Raw genomic sequence first — 22200 nt, 5'->3', positions numbered from 1 at the left:
TCTAGTTCTGTTCTAGTTCTGTTCTAGGTTCTGTTCTAGTTCTGTTCTAGTTCTGTTCTAGTTCTGTTCTAGTTCTGTTCTAGTTCTGTTCTAGTTCTGTTCTAGTTCTGTTCTAGTTCTGTTCTAGTTCTGTTCTAGTTCTGTTCTAGTTCTGTTCTAGTTCTGTTCTAGTTCTGTTCTAGTTCTGTTCTAGTTCTGTTCTAGTTCTGTTCTAGTTCTGTTCTAGTTCTGTTCTAGTTCTGTTCTAGTTCTGTTCTAGTTCTGTTCTAGTTCTGTTCTGTTCTAGTTGTTCTAGTTCTGTTCTAGTTCTGTTCTAGTTCTGTTCTAGTTCTGTTCTAGTTCTGTTCTAGTTCTGTTCTAGTTCTGTTCTAGTTCTGTTCTGTTCTAGTTCTGTTCTGTTCTGTTCTGTTCTGTTCTGCTCTGTTCTGTTCTGTTCTAGTTCTGTTCTAGTGTTCTTGTTCTGTTCTAGTTCTGTTCTAGTTCTGTTCTAGTTCTGTTCTAGTTCTGTTCAAGTTCTGTTCTAGTTCTGTTCTAGTTCTGTTCTAGTTCTGTTCTAGTTCTGTTCTAGTTCTGTTCTAGTTCTGTTCTAGTTCTGTTCTAGTTCTGTTCTAGTTCTGTTCTTGTTCTGTTCTTGTTCTGTTCTAGTTCTGTTCTAGTTCTGTTCTAGTTCTGTTCTAGTTCTGTTCAAGAAAAATATAAATAAAAACCCTATTAATTGAATACCCCCAGTTTATTATAACTTTTGTAAGCAAATTCAATTGATTGGCTTTGATCAGTTACAAACAGAGCAGAAAGAAACAACAACAGCAACAACATCTACCCCTACATAACCCATATCATTTCGTATGTTTATATATCCGATATATTGTGTATATTTACTTACCCCCTTTTAAGACCTACAATATCCTTTAGAACTCACACACATGTAAGTCCACTTGTTCTTCGCCTACTATAAGTATCATTTTCACTTTCATTTTAACGGCTGTGTGTGCTACTTCTCACATTTAATGTGAGAAATTAGCATTTTACCAGCTGTCAATATCCTGACAATCTATCTAAAGTGTTTTTTTATAGTATCTTCGACGTCATCTTCTTCTGGTACTACCGCTACTACTCTGACACTGATTCTTTGTCTGTATTTTATTTTCTATTTCATCGAGAAATAATATTAAACTGAATTGAATTTTGAGCTGTTGTTGTTCTTGTTGTTATTTTGTGTTTATTTTCTTGATTACATGCGAATGTATGGAGTGTAATAAATTTGTATTAAATACATAGAATTTATATTCAGCTCGTCCGTAAACAAAGACAGTCAGGTGCAAAAGTAAAGAAACCTTTAGATTTTAACAATATAAAAAAAAACTAAAATTTCTTTAAAGAAAATTAAATTTTTTAATTTTTGTATAAAAAGTAAAATCTATAAATAATGAGTTTTTAATGAATGTACCTTTACTTTTGTTACTTACTGTTTTATACTCTTTTTTGATGTTTTTAAATGCTTTAGAAATAATAATAGAAAAATAAAATATTTTTGGATCAAAGACTTATTTGAAATTTTGTTGGTTTTCTTTTTTATTTTTCTAAAAAAAAACATAAACTAAATAATGAAATCTATAAGAAGCAAAAAGGAGCTATAAATACTTACAAAAGAAACAAAGAATGTTTTGACAAAATTTCTTAATAAATATCAAAAGAAACCAAACTTCAATTTCTTAAAACATTAATAAATAAACTAAAACTTAAACATTAAATGGAAAACCAGAAAAAGTTTTAAATAAAACAAGAAATTTTCAAGACAATTTTAAAAGAATTCAAGAAAATGTTAGATTTTTTAGAATTCAGCTTGCTGAATATGTTTAAAATATAGCAATCGGCCATATTTGCAATAAAAAACTAATGTATATGAAGGAAAATATCAATTCAGCTAAATGACTATTAATGTTTTCATATAAATTATTCAAAATTTAGGAAAAAAAATTATATTTTGTTAATATTTCGGCAATTCAGCCAGCTGAATTAGTTGAAAATATAGTAATGTTCCATATTTTTATTAAATAACTATGAAATTTTTAATTTAAAATAAATTCAGCTAGCTGAATAGTAATTTTTTTATATAATTTGTCAGAAAACTTATTAAAAATTCACATTTTGTGTAAAGTATTGAAATTCAGCTAGCTGAATTGAAGAATTTTAAAGAAATTGAAATAAAATTAAAAAAAAAAACATAAGGAAAATGAACTTACTTTGTAATTCAGCTAGCTGAATGAATAAATTTTTATATTTTGGTTAAAAAAAATAAAATTTAAAAAAACACAAGGAAAATGAACTTACTTTGTAATTCAGCTAGCTGAATGAATAAATTTTTATATTTTGGTTAAAATCTTTTAGCTGAATTGATGTTTAATTGCATAATGCTTAGCTGAATTAATCATTTTTTACAGTTTAAAGTTTTTAGACTTGATAAATGTCTGCTGAATTAGCTGAATACTTTAAAAACTTAAAATTATACATTTATTTAGTATTATAGCTTTATTCAGCTAGCTGAATGGTCTTAATTTTTAATTCTATTTAATAAAATGAATAATTTGTTAAAGTTTTGTTCTAATTCTTTAGCTGAATTGAAGTTAAATTGAATTCAGCCAAGCTGAATTGTAAATTTTGATAATTTGGCCTAGTTTTGTGTATAAATAAGGAAATGTAGGAGTGATTTTTTAAATCCTTTAGCTGAATTGAAAGTTTTGATAATTTTGTTAAGTTTTTCATGATTTTAAGTCAACTCAGCTCTGCTGAATTGCTTACTCTTCTGAATAAAATCATTAAAAACGTTTTTTAAGGTTTTTTCTTGTTCCTTTAATAAAAATTTGTTTTAGAATATAATTTATATCACAATCACTATAAGTATTTCTTAAAATATTACGCTTGCTTAATAACGCAACTGTACTCTGCTGAATAGCCCTGTTAGGTTCTCCACATTTGTTCCTTTTTTAAGTAGGTATTTTATAGGCATTTTGGGCTAACATTGAGACCAAAACCATTTCGCATAAAATCAAAAGATTTATGATTGCTAAAATGAAAACAAAGAACAATTAATGGGACTGCTTACCAATAGGGGGAGGGAGGGAGGCCTGTTGTAGTTAAAAATCATGGTACTTACTTTGTTTGTAAATGGTGTGATTGATGGGATATTCCCCGCCTAAAACTAAATGATTCAATTGACTGTCCAATAAAAGATATTGCAATTTACACAACAGCAAAATGAGTTGCAGGCAAAACATTTTTTTCTAAGGAGAGAGAGAGAAAGAGAGAGAGGAAGAATATTAATTGATTTTTTTGGCTTTAAAAAGGGGTAGAGATAATGTTTAACACACTAACCATTAAATTGTATTCGGAATGTATGACATTGACCATACGTACGGTGATGTTTAAGCCCCATAAACCCATTAAAATAGAGCACACAATAAAAGGTATAAAATACAAAGAAACACTCTGATACAAAGACTGCAAAGGAAAACGAATGAAAATAAATTTGAATAAAATTAAAATTTGCGCAAACAATACTTACCTGTTCCCTATAATAGATCACATTTAATACCAACATTATACAGCCCTGGACAAAAGGCATTTGCCACACCATATAACGCAACAAACAAAACTTAGCCTTCGATGGCACCAAGGCCGGCAAACATAAACAGCAACAACAACAAGGTGGTGTATTTATAGCAACCGCAGCACCATCAGTTTCTTTCATATAATTCACCTCAGAATCTACATAACGGAAACATAATTGGCGAAACATTACCGCACCCACCGTAAAGCATAAATGCATGACGGTGTGACATATTAACCAGGTTTTCGGTAATAAAATGGTCGTTAAAGCTGCACAACAAATGATAGGATACAGGGAGCACAACACTATGGTGGGTCCCCTAAAATAGACATCCACGCGCCGTTTGACGCGTGATACCGTGGTACAAAATATGGAAATGTTGAGTATTAACAGAAGTGTTGCCACAAATACGGAAAGTGTTATAAAAGGTGTAAGATCTAAAAGAAAAAGAAACAACAGAAAACATAAGGAAGCAAAAAATTATAACAGTCATAAATAATATGTGCAAAGCCATGAGGTAACAGCAGTTATTAGTGGCAAAAGGGATCAAAGACTTTACATTATTTCACGGGGGAAGTCTATTAATGTTTATGATGCAGAAATAATTTCGCGGTTAGTTTAGTTTTTGCTACTACTAGTCCAAAAAGGAAGGTTATGGAAAGGAACAACTTTTAAGGAAGTTTTTATTTTTGTAAGAAAACAAAGTTATGGCCATTTGTGGCAGCTGCTTTAAGCTGTAAATGAAAAATGACTAATTTTGTTAAGGCTATTTAAAGTTCACCTAACGTACTCTGTATTCACTAGGTGAATTACTTATAAAGGGAGATTATTAAAGAAAAATAACCAAAACAACAAGGACATTTTCTTCCACAACGAAGACATTTTTCTATACGAAGATTAGACTATAGACTAGACTATAGACTAGACTATAGGACTAGACTATAGACTAGACTATAGACTAGACTATAGACTAGACTATAGACTAGACTATAGACTAGACTATAGACTAGACTAACTATGACTAGACTATAGACTAGACTATAGACTAGACTATAGACTAGACTATAGACTAGACTAGACTAGACTATGACTAACTTAGACTAGACTATAGACTAGACTATAACTAGACTAGGACTACATAGACTAGACTATAGACTAGACTATAGACTAGACTATAGACTAGACTATAGACTAGACTATAGACTAGACTATAGACTAGACTATAGACTAGACTATAGACTAGACTATAGACTAGACTTAACTGACTATAGACTAGACTATAGACTATACTATAGACTAGACTATAGACTAGACTATAGACTAGACTATAGCTAGACTATAGACTAGACTATAGACTAGACTATAGACTAGACTATAGACTAGACTATAGACTAGACTATAGACTAGACTATAGACTAGACTATAGACTAGACTATAGACTAGACTATAGACTAGACTAGACTAGAGACTATAGACTAGCCTATATACTAGACTATAGACTAGACTAATAGACTAGACTATAGACTAGACTATAGACTAGAACTATAGACTAGACTATAGACTAGACTATAGACTAGACAATAGACTAGACTATAGACTAGACTATAGACTAGACTATAGACTAGACTATAGACTAGACTATAGACTAGACTATAGACTAGACTATAGACTAGACTATAGACTAGACTATAGACTAGACTATAGACTAGACTATAGACTAGACTATAGACTAGACTATAGACTAGACTATAGACTAGACTATAGACTAGACTATAGACTAGACTATAGACTAGACTATAGACTAGACTATAGACTAGACTATAGACTAGACTATAGACTAGACTATAGACTAGACTATAGACTAGACTATAGACTAGACTATAGACTAGACTATAGACTAGACTATAGACTAGACTATAGACTAGACTATAGACTAGACTATAGACTAGACTATAGACTAGACTATAGACTAGACTATAGACTAGACTATAGACTAGACTATAGACTAGACTATAGACTAGACTATAGACTAGACTATAGACTAGACTATAGACTAGACTATAGACTAGACTATAGACTAGACTATAGACTAGACTATAGACTAGACTATAGACTAGACTATAGACTAGACTATAGACTAGACTATAGACTAGACTATAGACTAGACTATAGACTAGACTATAGACTAGACTATAGACTAGACTATAGACTAGACTATAGACTAGACTATAGACTAGACTATAGACTAGACTATAGACTAGACTATAGACTAGACTATAGACTAGACTATAGACTAGACTATAGACTAGACTAGACTAGACTATAGACTAGACTATAGACTAGACTATAGACTAGACTATAGACTAGACTATAGACTAGACTATAGACTAGACTATAGACTAGACTATAGACTAGACTATAGACTAGACTATAGACGACTATAGACTAGACTATAGACTAGACTATAGACTAGACTATAGACTAGACTATAGACTAGACTATGACTAGACTATAGACTAGACTATAGACTAGACTATAGACTAGACTATAGACTAGACTAGACTAGACTAGACTAGACTATGACTAGACTATAGACTAGACTATAGACCAGTCGAATAGAAAAGTGTCTTCTTGTGGAAGACAGTTTTCGTACAGAAAAGTGACTTCTTTGGGAAGACAGTTTTCGTATAGAAAAGTGACTTCTTTGGGAAGACAGTTTTCGTATAGAAAAGTGACTTCTTTGGGAAGACAGTTTTCGTATAGAAAAGTGTCTTCTTGGGGAAGATAGTTTTCGTATAGAAAAGTGTCTTCTTGGAGAAGATAGTTTTCGTATAGAAAAGTGTCTTCTTGGGAAGACAGTTTTCGTATAGAAAAGTGTCTTCTTGTGGAAGACAATTTACGTATAGAAAAGTGTCTTCTTGAGGAAGACAGTTTTCATATAGAAAAGTGTCTTCTTGGGGAAGACAGTTTTCGTATAGAAAAGTGTCTTCTTGGGGAAGACAGTTTTCGTATAGAAAAGTGTCTTCTTGGGGAAGACAGTTTTCGTATAGAAAAGTGTCTTCTTGGGGAAGACAGTTTTCGTATAGAAAAGTGTCTTCTTGGGGAAGACAGTTTTCGTATAGAAAAGTGTCTTCTTGGGGAAGACAGTTTTCGTATAGAAAAGTGTCTTCTTGTGGAAGACAATTTACGTATAGAAAAGTGTCTTCTTGAGGAAGACAGTTTTCATATAGAAAAGTGTCTTCTTGGGGAAGACAGTTTTCGTATAGAAAAGTGTCTTCTTGGGGAAGACAGTTTTCGTATAGAAAAGTGTCTTCTTGGGGAAGACAGTTTTCGTATAGAAAAGTGTCTTCTTGGGGAAGACAGTTTTCGTATAGAAAAGTGTCTTCTTGGGGAAGACAGTTTTCGTATAGAAAAGTGTCTTCTTGGGGAAGACAGTTTTCGTATAGAAAAGTGTCTTCTTGGGGAAGACAGTTTTCGTATAGAAAAGTGTCTTCTTGGGGAAGACAGTTTTCGTATAGAAAAGTGTCTTCTTGGGGAAGACATAGAAAAGTGTGCTCTTGGGGAAGACAGTTTTCGTATAGAAAAGTCTCTTCTTGGGGAAGACAGTTTTAGTATAGAAAAGTGTCTTCTTGGGGAAGACAGTTTTCGTATAGGAAAGTATCTTCTTTGTGTCTTGTTTTTATCTTTAGCCCTTATCAAAATAACTATCAAATAAACATGACTAGACATGTTTTTCTTAAGTAGTGGACATGTTTTGACAATAAATGACCTTTGGTTTTATTTCTTGGTCAATTTATTTAATTATTTATTAATAACTTTTGTGTGTTGCATGAAAAATTTATGTTTTATTTTCGATAATGCTAAAATAGCCACAAAATGACCTTTGACCTTAGCTTTGTTTTGATAATTTTAAAGAAATATGTGGAGAGAAAGAGAGAGAGAGAAAAGTAGTCTATTACTTACTGTGGTAATAATCCGACAAAGTGGGATGCCAAAAAATGCTAGGATCCAATTCTGTTACATTCGAAATTTCTCTTGTAAAATTAAATAGAGACAACTGCTGCTGCTGCTGCTGTTGTTGTTGTCCCTGCTCTAGATGATGATGATGAAAATACTTAATGTTTGATGACATTTTTATAAGGATTTTTTCGAGATTTTTTTATATGTTTAAATGAAAATTACACTTAAGTACTTGTTAATTAAGTAGTGATGGCTCAAGTGTATACGAGTAAGTGGCAATGATGGGCAATATTAAGAGTCGGAAGGCTTTATTTTTTGAGCAAGTATTGTGTTTAAAGGGCTGCTTTAGTTTACAATTCAATAAAACCTCAAAATTTTCACCACATTTTTCCTGTAGAAGAGAGTAAAGGAAAGTAAAAAGTGTTTTATAAATGAAGATAATTAATAGTAATTAATTTTTGCTTAAGAATTTAATTTGTATAATTAACCTCTTTATAAATTATCTCTTATTATTTATTTTTAAAAACAACAACAACTATAATTATAATAACAAAAAATACTTGGAGTTATTTTCACATTAAGTAAACATTGTGGTGCTGCGTTGTTTTCTGTATTCTGACTGCAACAGAAAATGTAATTTGCAATATGTTTGTTAAAAGTCAACAACAACAACAGCAACAAGAACGTCAACGACAACAATTGCAGATACAATAACATTAACAACTACAGCAAAAGCATTATTGTCAACTGCCAGCAACTATGTGTATATAATAAAAAAACTACATTCATTATACACTCCTTAATTTACCATGAGAATGGGTTTCATTTTACTACTTAACGTTGCACAAACATTTACGTTGCATGTATGTATCTATGTACGTACAACTCTACCTTCATTAAGCTGTAAGATACGTTTCTTTTATAATTTATCTATTTTTCTACTGCATGCAAATTTATTACAATGGCGTTGCGAAGCTTAATGTTTTGTTTATAAGCCAAATACAACATGAGTTGCAAGCAGATACATATTTACCCAACAAATACAAACGTAAAATGTAATGTTTAATAATGAACAAAGCTAAAACAAATACAGACAGGTTAGACAGATAAAGGAGGTCAAGCAAATATTAAATGATGTAACTAGATATAAAACTATATAAAGAAATATTTTTCTAAAAAATATATAGTTCTAGTTCAGTTCTAGTTCAGTTCTAGTTCAGTTCTAGTTCAGTTCTAGTTCAGTTGTAGTTCAGTTGTAGTTCCGTTCTAGTTCAGTTCTAGTACAGTTCTAGTCAGTTCTAGTTCAGTTCTAGTTCAGTTCTAGTTCAGTTCTAGTTCAGTTCTAGTTCAGTTCTAGTTCAGTTCTAGTTCAGTTCTAGTTCAGTTCTAGTTCAGTTCTAGTTCTAGTTCAGTTCAGTTCAGTTCAGTTCTAGTTCAGTTCTAGTTCAGTTCTAGTTCAGTTCTAGTTCAGTTCTAGTTCAGTTCTAGTTCAGTTCTAGTTCAGTTCTAGTTCAGTTCTAGTTCAGTTCTAGTTCAGTTCTAGTTCAGTTCTAGTTCAGTTCTAGTTCAGCTTCTAGTTCAGTTCTAGTTCAGTTCTAGTTCAGTTCTAGTTCAGTTCTAGTTCAGTTCTAGTTCAGTTCTAGTTCAGTTCTAGTTCAGTTCTAGTTCAGTTCTAGTTCAGTTCTAGTTCAGTTCTAGTTCAGTTCTAGTTCAGTTCTAGTTCAGTTCTAGTTCAGTTCTAGTTCAGTTCTAGTTCAGTTCTAGTTCAGTTCTAGTTCAGTTCTAGTTCAGTTCTAGTTCAGTCTAGTTCAGTTCTAGTTCAGTTCTAGTTCAGTTCTTGTTCAGTTCTAGTTCAGTTCTAGTTCAGTTCTAGTTCTAGTTCAGTTCTAGTCAGTTCTAGTTCAGTTCTAGTTCAGTTCTAGTTCAGTTCTAGTTCAGTTCTAGTTCAGTTCTAGTTCAGTTCTAGTTCAGTTCTAGTTCAGTTCTAGTTCAGTTCTAGTTCAGTTCTAGTTCAGTTCTAGTTCAGTTCTAGTTCAGTTCTAGTTCAGTTCTAGTTCAGTTCTAGTTCAGTTCTAGTTCAGTTCTGTTCAGTTTAGTTCAGTTCTAGTTCAGTTCTAGTTCTAGTTCAGTTCTAGTTCAGTTCTAGTTCAGTTCTAGTTCAGTTCTAGTTCAGTTCTAGTCAGTTCTAGTTCAGTTCTAGTTCAGTTCTAGTTCAGTTTCTTGTCAGTTCTAGTTCAGTTCTAGTTCAGTTCTAGTTCAGTTCTAGTTCAGTTTCTAGTTCAGTTCTAGTTCAGTTCTAGTTCAGTTCTAGTTCAGTTCTAGTTCAGTTCTAGTTCAGTTCTAGTTCAGTTCTAGTTCAGTTCTAGTTCAGTTCTAGTCAGTCTTTCAGTTCTAGTCAGTTCTAGTTCAGTTCTAGTTCAGTTCTAGTTCAGTTCTAGTCAGTTCTAGTTTCAGTTCTAGTTCAGTTCTAGTTCAGTTCTAGTTCAGTTCTAGTTCAGTTCTAGTTCAGTTCTAGTTCCGTTCTAGTTCAGTTCTAGTTCAGTTTCTAGTTCAGTTCTAGTTCAGTTCTAGTTCAGTTCTAGTTCAGTTCTAGTTCAGTTCTAGTTCAGTTCTAGTCAGTTCTAGTTCAGTTCTAGTTCAGTTCTAGTTTCAGTTCTAGTTCCGTTCTAGTTCCGTTCTAGTTCAGTTCTAGTTCAGTTCTAGTTCAGTTCTAGTTCAGTTCTAGTTCAGTTCTAGTTCAGTTCTAGTCAGTTCTAGTCAGTTCTAGTTCAGTTCTAGTTCTAGTTATTAGTTCAGTTCCTAGTTCAGTTTTTTCATTCTTCTTGGAAAAGGCAGTTTTAAAATCAAGAAGAAGTTGAGGGAAGACAGTTTTTGTATTGAAAAGTAAAAATTATGACAGAATCACTCTTGATTTGGGAAACTTTCCTTATTATGAGTTACAACGCCACCTCTATTCAAGTTTTTTTGTTTTTAACTGATAAATATTAACCAGACTTAGTAAACAATATATGTTGTAAAGACCTGCTGTTAAGTAGTTAGTTAAGTACTAAAATGTTCCCAGAAATTAGCAAATACCTCCAATTACTATAAATAGAAATGGGTTTTTTGATTAATTAAAGTGAAATTAAACAATTTTGAAAAAACAAATATTTAAAATAACTGATATTTTAAATAGTTTTTCTGGCATGTGTAGTAGATAAAAAAACAATTTTCAATTGTTTTCTCTATAAATATTTAAACAGTTTTAGATCTTAACGATTTAAAGTGAGAAATTTCACACTTTGTTATAAAAAAGCAACAAATAATGATGAAAACATACAATGCAATCTAAAATTACTTAGTTATGTTAGATCACTTAGCTTGGACACAAACCTTTTGAATAGGTAAACAAAACTTGCTTAATATTTATTTTGTTTTGTTATCAAGTCTTCTTCTTTTCCTCTTTAAACCCATTTATGTTTTGTTATTCAGCCGGTTTAACAAAACATTTCCTCAAACTTAACTCTCTCTCTTTTCAACACACTCTCTGACTTAATCATCATTTTGTTTACTGCTCTTTTGTCAAACAATTGTTTAAAATCTCCTCTCACTCTTGGTTTGAAATTGCAATTACTTCTTTTTTTTTGTACATTTTAACATACATTTTTATTTAAAAATTATGTAATATTATGAAAAAATTACAAAATATTGTGTATTTGTATTTCGCTTTTAATTCAGAAAAAAAAAAAACAAAAATAATAAAACAAACAAACCCAATGAAGAGTGTTTAAATGAAAGAGAAACCAGTTTTATTTTCATACAAAATTAGTTTTTTTGCAACCTTTTATTTGTTTAAAAGATGCTTAAGGTTTTCTTGTTGTTGGTTTTCTATGGTTTTGTTAAATATTTTATTAATCTTGTAAATAACATGTTTTTTTAAACAAGAAACCAATTAACTAATTTTAATAAATGGACAACAACCTTTTGGGTTTAATTTATGTAGTTTGTATGTTTATTTTTTGTATAAATTTATAAAAAAAATATTTCTTTGACCTTGACTTTATTATTTTTATGTTTTATTTATCGGACTTTAGTTGTATGTATTTAACCTAATAAATATTAAAATAAACAAACAATACCTAAAGGCAAGAAAATAATAAAAATAAACAGAAACAAACTGGTTGAGCAGACATAAGGGCAAAAGGGCATAACTATTACAAAATACAGAAAACTTCTACCATCTTCCACAAGAAGATACTTTTCTATACGAAAACTGTTTTCCCCAAGAAGACGAAAGTTGTCTTCCTAAAGAAGATATTTTTCTGCATGAAATCTATCTTCCTTAAGAAGACACTCTTCTATACGAAACTTGTTCAGTGCTAGTTCAGTTCTAGTTCAGTTCTAGTTCAGTTCTAGTTCAGTCTAGTTCAGTTCTAGTTCAGTTCTAGTTCAGTTCTAGTTCAGTTCTAGTTCAGTTCTAGTTCAGTTCTAGTTCAGTTCTAGTTCAGTTCTAGTTCAGGTTCTAGTTCAGTTCTAGTTCGTTCTACTTCAGTTCTAGTCAGTTCTACTTCAGTTCTAGTTCAGTTCTATTCAGTTCTAGTTTCAGTTCTAGTTCAGTCTAGTCAGTTCTAGTTCAGTTCTAGTTCAGTTCTAGTTCAGTTCTAGTCAATTCTAGTTCAGTTCTAGTTCAGTTCTAGTTCAGTTCTAGTTTCAATGTTTCTAGCTTCAGTTCTAGTTCAGCTTCTAGTTCAGTTTCTAGTTTCAGTTCTAGTTCAGTTCTAGTTCAGTTCTAGTTCAGTTCTAGTTCAGTTCTAGTTCAGTTCTAGTTCAGTTCTAGTTCAGTTCTAGTTCAGTTCTAGTTCAGTTCTAGTTCAGTTCTAGTTCAGTTCTAGTTCAGTTCTAGTTCAGTTCTAGTTCAGTTCTAGTTCAGTTCTAGTTCAGTTCTAGTTCAGTTCTAGTTCAGTTCTAGTTCAGTTCTAGTTCAGTTCTAGTTCAGTTCTAGTTCAGTTCTAGTTCAGTTCTAGTTCAGTTCTAGTTCAGTTCTAGTTCAGTTCTAGTTCAGTTCTAGTTCAGTTCTAGTTCAGTTCTAGTTCAGTTCTAGTTCAGTTCTAGTTCAGTTCTAGTTCAGTTCTAGTTCAGTTCTAGTTCAGTTCTAGTTCAGTTCTAGTTCAGTTCTAGTTCAGTTCTAGTTCAGTTCAGTTCAGTTCTAGTTCAGTTCTAGTTCAGTTCTAGTTCAGTTCTAGTTCAGTTCTAGTTCAGTTCTAGTTCAGTTCTAGTTCAGTTCTTGTTCAGTTCTAGTTCAGTTCTAGTTCAGTTCTAGTTCAGTTCTAGTTCAGTTCTAGTTCAGTTCTAGTTCAGTTCTAGTTCAGTTCTAGTTCAGTTCTAGTTCAGTTCTAGTTCAGTTCTAGTTCAGTTCTAGTTCAGTTCTAGTTCAGTTCTAGTTTCAGTTCTAGTTCAGTTCTAGTTCAGTTCTAGTTCAGTTCTAGTTCAGTTCTAGTTCAGTTCTAGTTCAGTTCTAGTTCAGTTCTAGTTCAGTTCTAGTTCAGTTCTAGTTCAGTTCTAGTTCAGTTCTAGTTCAGTTCTAGTTCAGTTCTAGTTCAGTTCTAGTTCAGTTCTAGTTCAGTTCTAGTTCAGTTCTAGTTCAGTTTCTAGTTCAGTTCTAGTTCAGTTCTAGTTCAGTTCTAGTTCAGTTCTAGTTCAGTCTAGTTCAGTTCTAGTTCAGTTCTAGTTCAGTTCTAGTTCAGTTCTAGTTCAGTTCTAGTTCAGTTCTAGTTCAGTTCTAGTTCAGTTCTAGTTCAGTTCTAGTTCAGTTTCTAGTTCAGTTCTAGTTCAGTTCTAGTTCAGTTCTAGTTCAGTTCTAGTTCAGTTCTAGTTCAGTTCTAGTTCAGTTCTAGTTCAGTTCTAGTTCAGTTCTAGTTCAGTTCTAGTTCAGTTCTAGTTCAGTTCTAGTTCAGTTCTAGTTCAGTTCTAGTTCAGTTCTAGTTCAGTTCTAGTTCAGTTCTAGTTCAGTTCTAGTTCAGTTCTAGTTCAGTTCTAGTTCAGTTCTAGTTCAGTTCTAGTTCAGTTCTAGTTCAGTTCTAGTTCAGTTCTAGTTCAGTTCTAGTTCAGTTCTAGTTCAGTTCTAGTTCAGTTCTAGTTCAGTTCTAGTTCAGTTCTAGTTCAGTTCTAGTTCAGTTCTAGTTCAGTTCTAGTTCAGTTCTAGTTCAGTTCTAGTTCAGTTCTAGTTCAGTTCTAGTTCAGTTCTAGTTCAGTTCTAGTTCAGTTCTAGTTCAGTTCTAGTTCAGTTCTAGTTCAGTTCTAGTTCAGTTCTAGTTCAGTTCTAGTTCAGTTCTAGTTCAGTTCTAGTTCAGTTCTAGTTCAGTTCTAGTTCAGTTCTAGTTCAGTTCTAGTTCAGTTCTAGTTCAGTTCTAGTTCAGTTCTAGTTCAGTTCTAGTTCAGTTCTAGTTCAGTTCTAGTTCAGTTCTAGTTCAGTTCTAGTTCAGTTCTAGTTCAGTTCTAGTTCAGTTCTAGTTCAGTTCTAGTTAGTTCTAGTTCAGTTCTAGTTCAATTCTAGTTCAGTTCTACTTCAGTTCTAGTTCAGTTCAGTTCTAGTTCAGTTCTAGTTCAGTTCTAGTTCAGTTCTAGTTCAGTTCTACCTCAGTTCTAGTTCAGTTCTAGTTCAGTTCTAGTTCAGTTCTAGTTCAGTTCTAGTTCAGTTCTAGTTCAGTTCTTGTTCAGTTCTAGTTCAGTTCTAGTTCAGTTCTAGTTCAGTTCTAGTTCAGTTCTAGTTCAGTTCTAGTTCAGTTCTAGTTCAGTTCTAGTTCAGTTCTAGTTCAGTTCTAGTTCAGTTCTAGTTCAGTTCTAGTTCAGTTCTTGTTCAGTTCTAGTTCAGTTCTAGTTCAGTTCTAGTTCAGTTCTAGTTCAGTTCTAGTTCAGTTCTAGTTCAGTTCTAGTTCAGTTCTAGTTCAGTTCTAGTTCAGTTCTAGTTCAGTTCTAGTTCAGTTCTAGTTCAGTTCTAGTTCAGTTCTAGTTCAGTTCTAGTTCAGTTCTAGTTCAGTTCTAGTTCAGTTCTAGTTCAGTTCTAGTTCAGTTCTAGTTCAGTTCTAGTTCAGTTCTAGTTCAGTTCTAGTTCAGTTCTAGTTCAGTTCTAGTTCAGTTCTAGTTCAGTTCTAGTTCAGTTCTAGTTCAATTCTAGTTCAGTTCTAGTTCAGTTCTAGTTCAGTTCTAGTTCAGTTCTAGTTCAGTTCTAGTTCAATTCTAGTTCAGTTCTAGTTCAGTTCTAGTTCAGTTTTAGTTCAGTTCTAGTTCAGTTCTAGTTCAGTTCTAGTTCAGTTCTAGTTCAGTTCTAGTTCAGTTCTAGTTCAGTTCTAGTTCAGTTCTAGTTCAGTTCTAGTTCAGTTCTAGTTCAGTTCTAGTTCAGTTCTAGTTCAGTTCTAGTTCAGTTCTAGTTCAGTTCTAGTTCAGTTCTAGTTCAGTTCTAGTTCAGTTCTAGTTCAGTTCTAGTTCAGTTCTAGTTCAGTTCTAGTTCAGTTCTAGTTCAGTTCTAGTTCAGTTCTAGTTCAGTTCTAGTTCAGTTCTAGTTCAGTTCTAGTTCAGTTCTAGTTCAATTCTAGTTCAATTCTAGTTCAGTTCTAGTTCAGTTCTAGTTCAGTTCTAGTTCAGTTCTAGTTCAGTTCTAGTTCAGTTCTAGTTCAGTTCTAGTTCAGTTCTAGTTCAGTTCTAGTTCAGTTCTAGTTCAGTTCTAGTTCAGTTCTAGTTCAGTTCTAGTTCAGTTCTAGTTCTTCTAGTTCAATTCTAGTTCAATTCTAGTTCAGTTCTAGTTCAGTTCTAGTTCAGTTCTAGTTCAGTTCTAGTTCAGTTCTAGTTCAGTTCTAGTTCAGTTCTAGTTCAGTTCTAGTTCAGTTCTAGTTCAGTTCTAGTTCAGTTCTAGTTAGTTCTAGTTCAGTTCTAGTTCAGTTCTAGTTCAGTTCTAGTTCAGTTCTAGTTCAGTTCTAGTTCAGTTCGAGTTCAGTTCTAGTTCAGTTCTAGTTCAGTTCTAGTTCAGTTCTAGTTCAGTTCTAGTTCAGTTCTAGTTCTAGTTCTAGTTCAGTTCTAGTTCAGTTCTAGTTCAGTTCTAGTTCAGTTCTAGTTCAGTTCTGGTTCAGTTCTAGTTCAGTTCTAGTTCAGTTCTGGTTCAGTTCTAGTACAGTTCTAGTTCAGTTCTAGTTCAGTTCTAGTTCAGTTCTAGTTCAGTTCTAGTTCAGTTCTAGTTCAGTTCTAGTTCAGTTCTAGTTCAGTTCTAGTTCAGTTCTAGTTCAGTTCTAGTGCAGTTCTAGTTCATTCTAGTTCAGTTCAGTCGTTAGTCAGTCTAGTCAGGTTCAGTTTTAGTCACTAGTTCTTAAGTCAGTTTAGTTCAGTTCTAGTTCAGTTCTAGTTCAGTCTAGTTCAGTTCTAGTTCAGTTCTAGTCATCTGTTCAGTTCTAGTTCATTCTAGTCAGTCTAGTTCAGTTTATATTCGTTTAGTTCAGTTCTAGTTCAGTTCTAGTTCGTTCTAGTTCAGTAGTCAGTTCAGTTCTAGTTCGTCTAGTTCAGTTTAGTTAGTAGTTAAGTTCAGTTCAGTTATAGTTTCTAGCAGTTCTAGTTCAGTTCTAGTTCAGTTCTAGTTCAGTTCTAGTTCAGTTCTAGTTCCGTTCTAGTTCAGTTCTAGTCTAGTTCTAGTTCAGTAGTCAGTCAGTTAGTCGTAGTTCAGTTTTAGTCAGTCAGTCAGTTAGTTCAGTTCTAGTTCAGTTCTAGTTCAGTTCTCAGTTCTAGTCAGTTCTAGTTCAGTTCTAGTTCAGTTCTAGTTCAGTTCTAGTTCAGTTCTAGTTCAGTTAGTTCGTTTAGTTCAGTTAGTCAGTAGTTCAGTTCTAGTTCAGTTCTAGTTCAGTTCTAGTTCAGTTCTAGTTCAGTTCTAGTTCAGTTCTAGTTCAGTTCAGTTTCAGTTCTAGTTCAGTTCTAGTTCAGTTCTAGTTCAGTTCTAGTTCAGTTCTAGTTCAGTTCTAGTTCAGTTCTAGTTCAGTTCTAGTTCAGTTCTAGTTCAGTTCTAGTTCAGTTCTAGTTCAGTTCTAGTTCAGTTCTAGTTCAGTTCTAGTTCAGTTCTAGTTCAGTTCTAGTTCAGTTCTAGTTCAGTTCTAGTTCAGTTCTAGTTCAGTTCTAGTTCAGTTCTAGTTCAGTTCTAGTTCAGTTCTAGTTCAGTTCTAGTTCAGTTCTAGTTCAGTTCTAGTTCAGTTCTAGTTAAGTTCTAGTTCAGTTCTAGTTCAGTTCTAGTTCAGTTCTAGTTCAGTTCTAGTTCAGTTCTAGTTCAGTTCTAGTTCAGTTCTAGTTCAGTTCTAGTTCAGTTCTAGTTCAGTTCTAGTTCAGTTCTAGTTTCGAAATTGAAAGTAATTTTCTATATAAAAACTTTCTTCCCAAAAAGACTATTTTCTATACAAATTTGTTTCTTTTTCAAAACAATTTTTTTATATTAATTTTTATTATCATTAAATTATTGTTTACAAAGTCTTATTGATCAATCATTTTTATGCTGTGTAACCTTAATAAAACCAAACAAAAAGCTCTTCATATAAAATAATTATATTTTAATATTTATTTGATTGATTTCATTATAATTGAAAATAATTTGTTCATGTAATAGTTTTCTTATCTCTCGAGTTTTTCTATTTAATACAAATTAAAAATAACAATATTTTTTGCTACACTAAACCTTGATAAAATATTTAATTTTTAACTTTTTACAATTTACCGCCAATAATTAAATGTAATAGAAAGAAAGAAAAGAATGTTTTCTATAAAAATAAAGAAATTAATTAATCTTTCCCTCTCTATTATATCTTGAACCTTATCGATCGATCATCCCAAGTTTTAATTATCTGCCAATTAATAGCAAATTTATTGTTGTTGTTGTAACAGTAGTTTGTTGACTATTTGTTAATGTTGTTGTTTTCATTGTTGTTACGATGATGATGAGTTTAATTAGTGTGATTACAAATGAGAAATAAATTCCCTTAAAAAAAGCGTAAATGAAAATGAGATAGAAAACATAAAATTGGTTTTTATTTTAACAACTCAATGAGTCTCTATAGAGATGCACAAGTTGGAAAAAAATGTCTTCTTTTGTTTTATTTTTATTATTTGTTAAGGATAATAATAATAATGATGATGACAATTAAGGTGATAATCACGTTGTAATAAATATTTGTTTTCAGTTGAGACACTAATTACATCGAAGATGATGATAATGATGATGGTCGTTCTGCATCAAGAGCACGACTTTTATTAATCAATTTTAGTTCTTTTTATTTCTAAAACAACTTGAAGGTGTAGCGCCAGCAGGTGAATAGAAAGAACTACTGTTAAACCAGTATTTCTGATTTCTATTTCAAATTATTTTATTAGATAACAAAAAAATAATTCAACTAATTGTTAAATATTTGTTCAGAGACACAGACTTTAAGCAAATATATATCTATAGTTTGTTCTTCAATATTGTCTATTGATTGTTATTTGTTTAACAAGCATTTTTTAATTTGATAAAAACAATTTTTTTGTTATTTAATTTTCTAACAATTTGCTGAAAAATTCTTTATTGCTTTTCTACTTTATTTGTAAATTTTATGAAACCAATTAGTCATGAGATGTTTATAGAAATTGATTTATTGAGGAAAATAATAATTTTTGTAAATAAGATTTTAAATCAAAGAATTTAAATTTTCTATACAAAAACTGTCTTCTACAATGAAAGAGCTTTTCTATGCAAAAACTGTCTTCCCCATAAAGACACTTTTCTATACGAAAACTGTCTTCCCCATAAAGACACTTTTCTATACGAAAACTGTCTTCCCCATAAAGACACTTTTCTATACGAAAACTGTCTTCCCAAAGAAGACACTTTTCTATACGAAAACTGTCTTCCCAAAGAAGACACTTTTCTATACGAAAACTGTCTTCCCAAAGAAGACACTTTTCTATACGAAAACTGTCTTCCCAAAGAAGACACTTTTCTATACGAAAACTGTCTTCCCAAAGAAGACACTTTTCTATACGAAAACTGTCTTCCCAAAGAAGACACTTTTCTATACGAAAACTGTCTTCCCAAAGAAGACACTTTTCTACACGAAAACTGTCTTCCCAAAGAAGACACTTTTCTATACGAAAACTGTCTTCCCAAAGAAGACACTTTTCTATACGAAAACTGTCTTCAAGGAAAGAATTTCCTTTATTCATGTCTGATAGTTTTCTGCTTCTGTCTTGTCAAGACGGCTTTCAGTTAAGAAATATTTCATGTCTAGACATTATTTCTGTTACCCAATCTGTAACATTAATTTATTTCCGCCTTTCTTTAGTTTCTTATTATTTTAGTTTCTTTTGGTTTTAAATAAATTAACATACAATTTTATTGTTTTTGATTTGTTTATATATTATTTATCGTTTTTTTTTTTTAATTTTGCCAAAGACACACGTTCTGATGATTTAATTCATATGAAACAAGATTCCCCATTTATAGACAGGTAACTCTATGCTAATATGGTGGCATTTAAAACACAACTATCTGAGAAGTAGTTTCATTTAGAAATAAATTTAAAACCTGTTTCCAAATAAAAAAAAAAAATGGAAAGTTCTTTTTTAATCTGCAGAAATGTTTAGACTATAACCACTTTATATAAGGGAGTAGTGTAAAAGTAAATAAAAACTATACGAGATTTTAATGATAAAAATATTTGTTTGTGACAATTAAAATAAGAATTAAACAAATAAAAGAAAAAGAATTAACAAAATGTACGCGCGTACGAAAAGCTTATAAAAGGGGGCACGTAAGATTATACTAAGGGAAGTAACCCTTAAACTAATTACTATATAGCCAATGAAATTTAAAATTAATTTTATTATAAAATAAAAAAAATCCTTAGTAAACATTTGTTAAAATAAATTTTTTTCCTGAAATTATCAAATCTGTTCGCTAAGGTATACTTCCCTTGGGGTAAATATTTATATTATTTTACACTAATATTGTTATTGTTGTCATGGTAAAGGTATCAACATCATTTGCTTCTGTTTAATGTGTTCAGACAATGGCTTTTATGTTGACAAATGTACAACTATATGATTGTTTGTACATTGAACTTAGGAATTTTGTTTTTTTGTCAAAAAAATTTTCATTAACAAAAATTAAAGTAAAACTATAAATATATATTTTTATTTGTAATCTAGTGTATGTCTGTCCTCTAAATTATGTTACAATTATAAAGATTTTTTCGGGGGTTTTAATTTTATCTTATTTCACCTTAGTTTTTATTGTATTTTATTGGGTATTTCTTGTTTCGGTTTGTTTTTTATTCTTTTGCAACTTGTGGCCTTTGGACCTGCAAATAATACAAACTATTCATGTGGTTGTACAAATGAATTTGTGTGCAGTTTTTCTGGTTACTGCTAAGTTTTGTCAATGATTTTTTTTTTGTTTGACAAAAAAATATTTTAGGAAGAATAGTATGGGTTTTTTTGTTGACGTTTATTTGTGGGAGGTTTTTTCTGCTGAGATGAATGATTTGTGTTTTTTGGGATTTTTGTTAGTTTAGTTATATTTTCTAAACAGAAATTTCAATATCGTAAATTTTTCTATAAGAAAACTTTCAATAGCATAAATATGTCTAAAGAAAAAACTCAATATCGTAAAATTTCACTAAAAAATCTTAATATTGTAACTTTTTCAAAAGAATATCTCTATATCGCAAATTTTTCTACCGAAAACTTTCAATATCGTAAAATTTCTTACAAAAATTTACAGTATTGTAAATTTTTCAAAAAAAAAAAAAAATCTTATATCGTAAATTTTTTTTTTGAAAAAAAACTTTCAATATCGTAAATTTATCTCATGAAAACTGTGAATATCGTAAAATTTCCAAAGAAAATTTACAATATTTTTCAACAAAAAAAAAAAAAAAATCTTAATATCGTAAATTTTTTCCAAAGAAAATTTTTAATATCGTAAATTTTTGTAAAGAAAATTTTCATTATCGTAAATTATTCTAAACAAAACTTTCAATATCGTAAAATTTCCAAAGAAAATTTACAATATTGTAAATTTTTCTATAAAAAATCTTAATATAGTAAATTTTTTCTAAAGAAAACTCGTAAATTTATGTAAAGACACCTTTCAATATCGTAAATTTATCTAAAGAAAACTTTCAATATCGTAAAATCTCCACTGAAAAAATCTTAATATCGTATTTTTTTTTTTCAAAAAATCTCAATATCGTCAATTTTTCTTAAGAAAACTTTCAATATGGTAAAATTTCCAAAGAAAATTTACAATATTGTTAATTTTTCTGTAAAAATATCTTAATATCGTAAATTTTTCTAAATAAAATTTTAATATCGTAAATTTTTTTAAAGAAAATTTTCAATATCGTAAATTATTCTAAAGAAAACTTTCAAGATCGTAAAATTTCCAAAGAAAATTTACATTATTGTAAAAACTTCTATAAAAAATCTTAATATCGTAAATTTTTTAATAAAATCTTAATATCGTAAGCTGTTCCAAAAAAAACTTTCAATATCGTAAAATTTTCAAAGAAAACTTACAATATTGTACATTTTTCTATTAAAAAATCTTAATATCGTAATTTTTTTTAAAGAGAATCCAACATCGTAAGTTCTTCCAAAAAAAACTTTCAATATCGTAAAATTTCCAAAGAAAATTTACAATATTGTAAATTTTTCTATAAAAAAAGATAACTTTCAATATCGTAAAATTTACAATATTGTAAATTTTTCTTAAAAACGCCTTAATATCGTAAATTTTTCTATAAAAAAATTTAAAATCGTTAAATTTTTAAAGATTTTTTTCACAAAACTTTCAATTTCATAGTTTTTTAAGAAAAAATCTAAATATCGTAAATCGATTTCTTTTTTTTTTCATTACTTTACTTCACCTTGAAGTTCAGCTTCAAAATGTCTTAAAAAAAACTAAAATTTGTTGTTGTTGCTATTGTTATTATTACTTATATTATTATTATTATTGTTGTTGGAAAATTTGTTTAGTTGTTGCTTTTAAACCAGTTTTAAACTGGGTCACCAAAAAATATTATTATTTAATATTTGTTTAAACTCACTTTTTTTTGTTAAAAATTTACTTGAAATAATATTTTCTTTTTATAACAATTTAATTCAAAAGAAAACTATTAATAAAATTTCACGCATTCATGACTAAATAATTTTTTCCTATTTGTCTTTAATATATTTTATTGTAATAATAATTAATTTATTAACATGAATATTTTGTAACAAAAATTAACACTATTTTTTTATAAAAAATATTAAACAAAATCACGTCTTTACAAATTAAGTACAAAAATGCAACTGATCGATATGATCGTGTGGTAGTTTTTTTTGGGTTTTTTTCTTTGGTGATTTTTAGTTTTTTTGCATGTTGTGATTCAATATTTGTGAGATCTTGTTATTATTTTAAAGAGTCTAGCGCTACCGTTCTCAATTATGTGTGAACACATGTTTTTGAATTTACGGGGGACTCTCTGTTTGTTTAGTTTTCTTTTATATGGGGAGATGTCTCTCTCTCTTCGTCTCTGTTTTACAGATAGTGTGTGTTTGTGTGGTTCATATTGCAAGAAATTTAAGTAACCGAAGATGAAGAAATCTTAAGT

General features: G+C 30.5%; 1 protein-coding gene across 1 annotated transcript; it reads right to left on the bottom strand.

The window, feature by feature from the left end:
* Positions 1–2314: 2314 nt before the first annotated feature.
* LOC119605369 (organic solute transporter alpha-like protein) lies at positions 2315–21730 on the bottom strand. Its single transcript, XM_037958426.1, has 6 exons — positions 21652–21730; positions 7571–7958; positions 3563–4044; positions 3373–3498; positions 3155–3281; positions 2315–3064 (listed from the first exon to the last, which is right to left on the bottom strand). The coding sequence occupies exons 2-6, from the start codon at positions 7737–7739 to the stop codon at positions 2985–2987; spliced, it is 984 nt and encodes a 327-aa protein (XP_037814354.1). The 5' UTR covers positions 7740–7958; positions 21652–21730; the 3' UTR covers positions 2315–2984.
* Between the last annotated feature and the right edge of the window lie 470 nt (positions 21731–22200).

The sequence above is a fragment of the Lucilia sericata genome, unplaced genomic scaffold (assembly GCF_015586225.1).
Source record: "Lucilia sericata isolate MDLA Ls3-8-SP2 unplaced genomic scaffold, ASM1558622v1 Contig000478F_arrow, whole genome shotgun sequence".
Classification (NCBI taxonomy): Eukaryota; Metazoa; Arthropoda; class Insecta; order Diptera; family Calliphoridae; genus Lucilia; species Lucilia sericata.
The sequence above is the reverse complement of the archived record's forward strand: the minus strand, read 5'-3'. Positions and strand labels throughout refer to the sequence as shown.

Coding starts and splice junctions, on each gene's coding strand:
- LOC119605369 (XM_037958426.1), bottom strand. CDS start 7,739: ATGTCATCAAACATTAAGTATTTTCATCATCATCATCTAGAGCAGGGA. Junction 4,045..7,570: donor TTTGTCGGATTATTACCACA/GTAAGTAATAGA, acceptor TTTTTCTTTTAG/ATCTTACACCTTTTATAACA. Junction 3,065..3,154: donor TCACACCATTTACAAACAAA/GTAAGTACCATG, acceptor TTTTCATTTTAG/CAATCATAAATCTTTTGATT.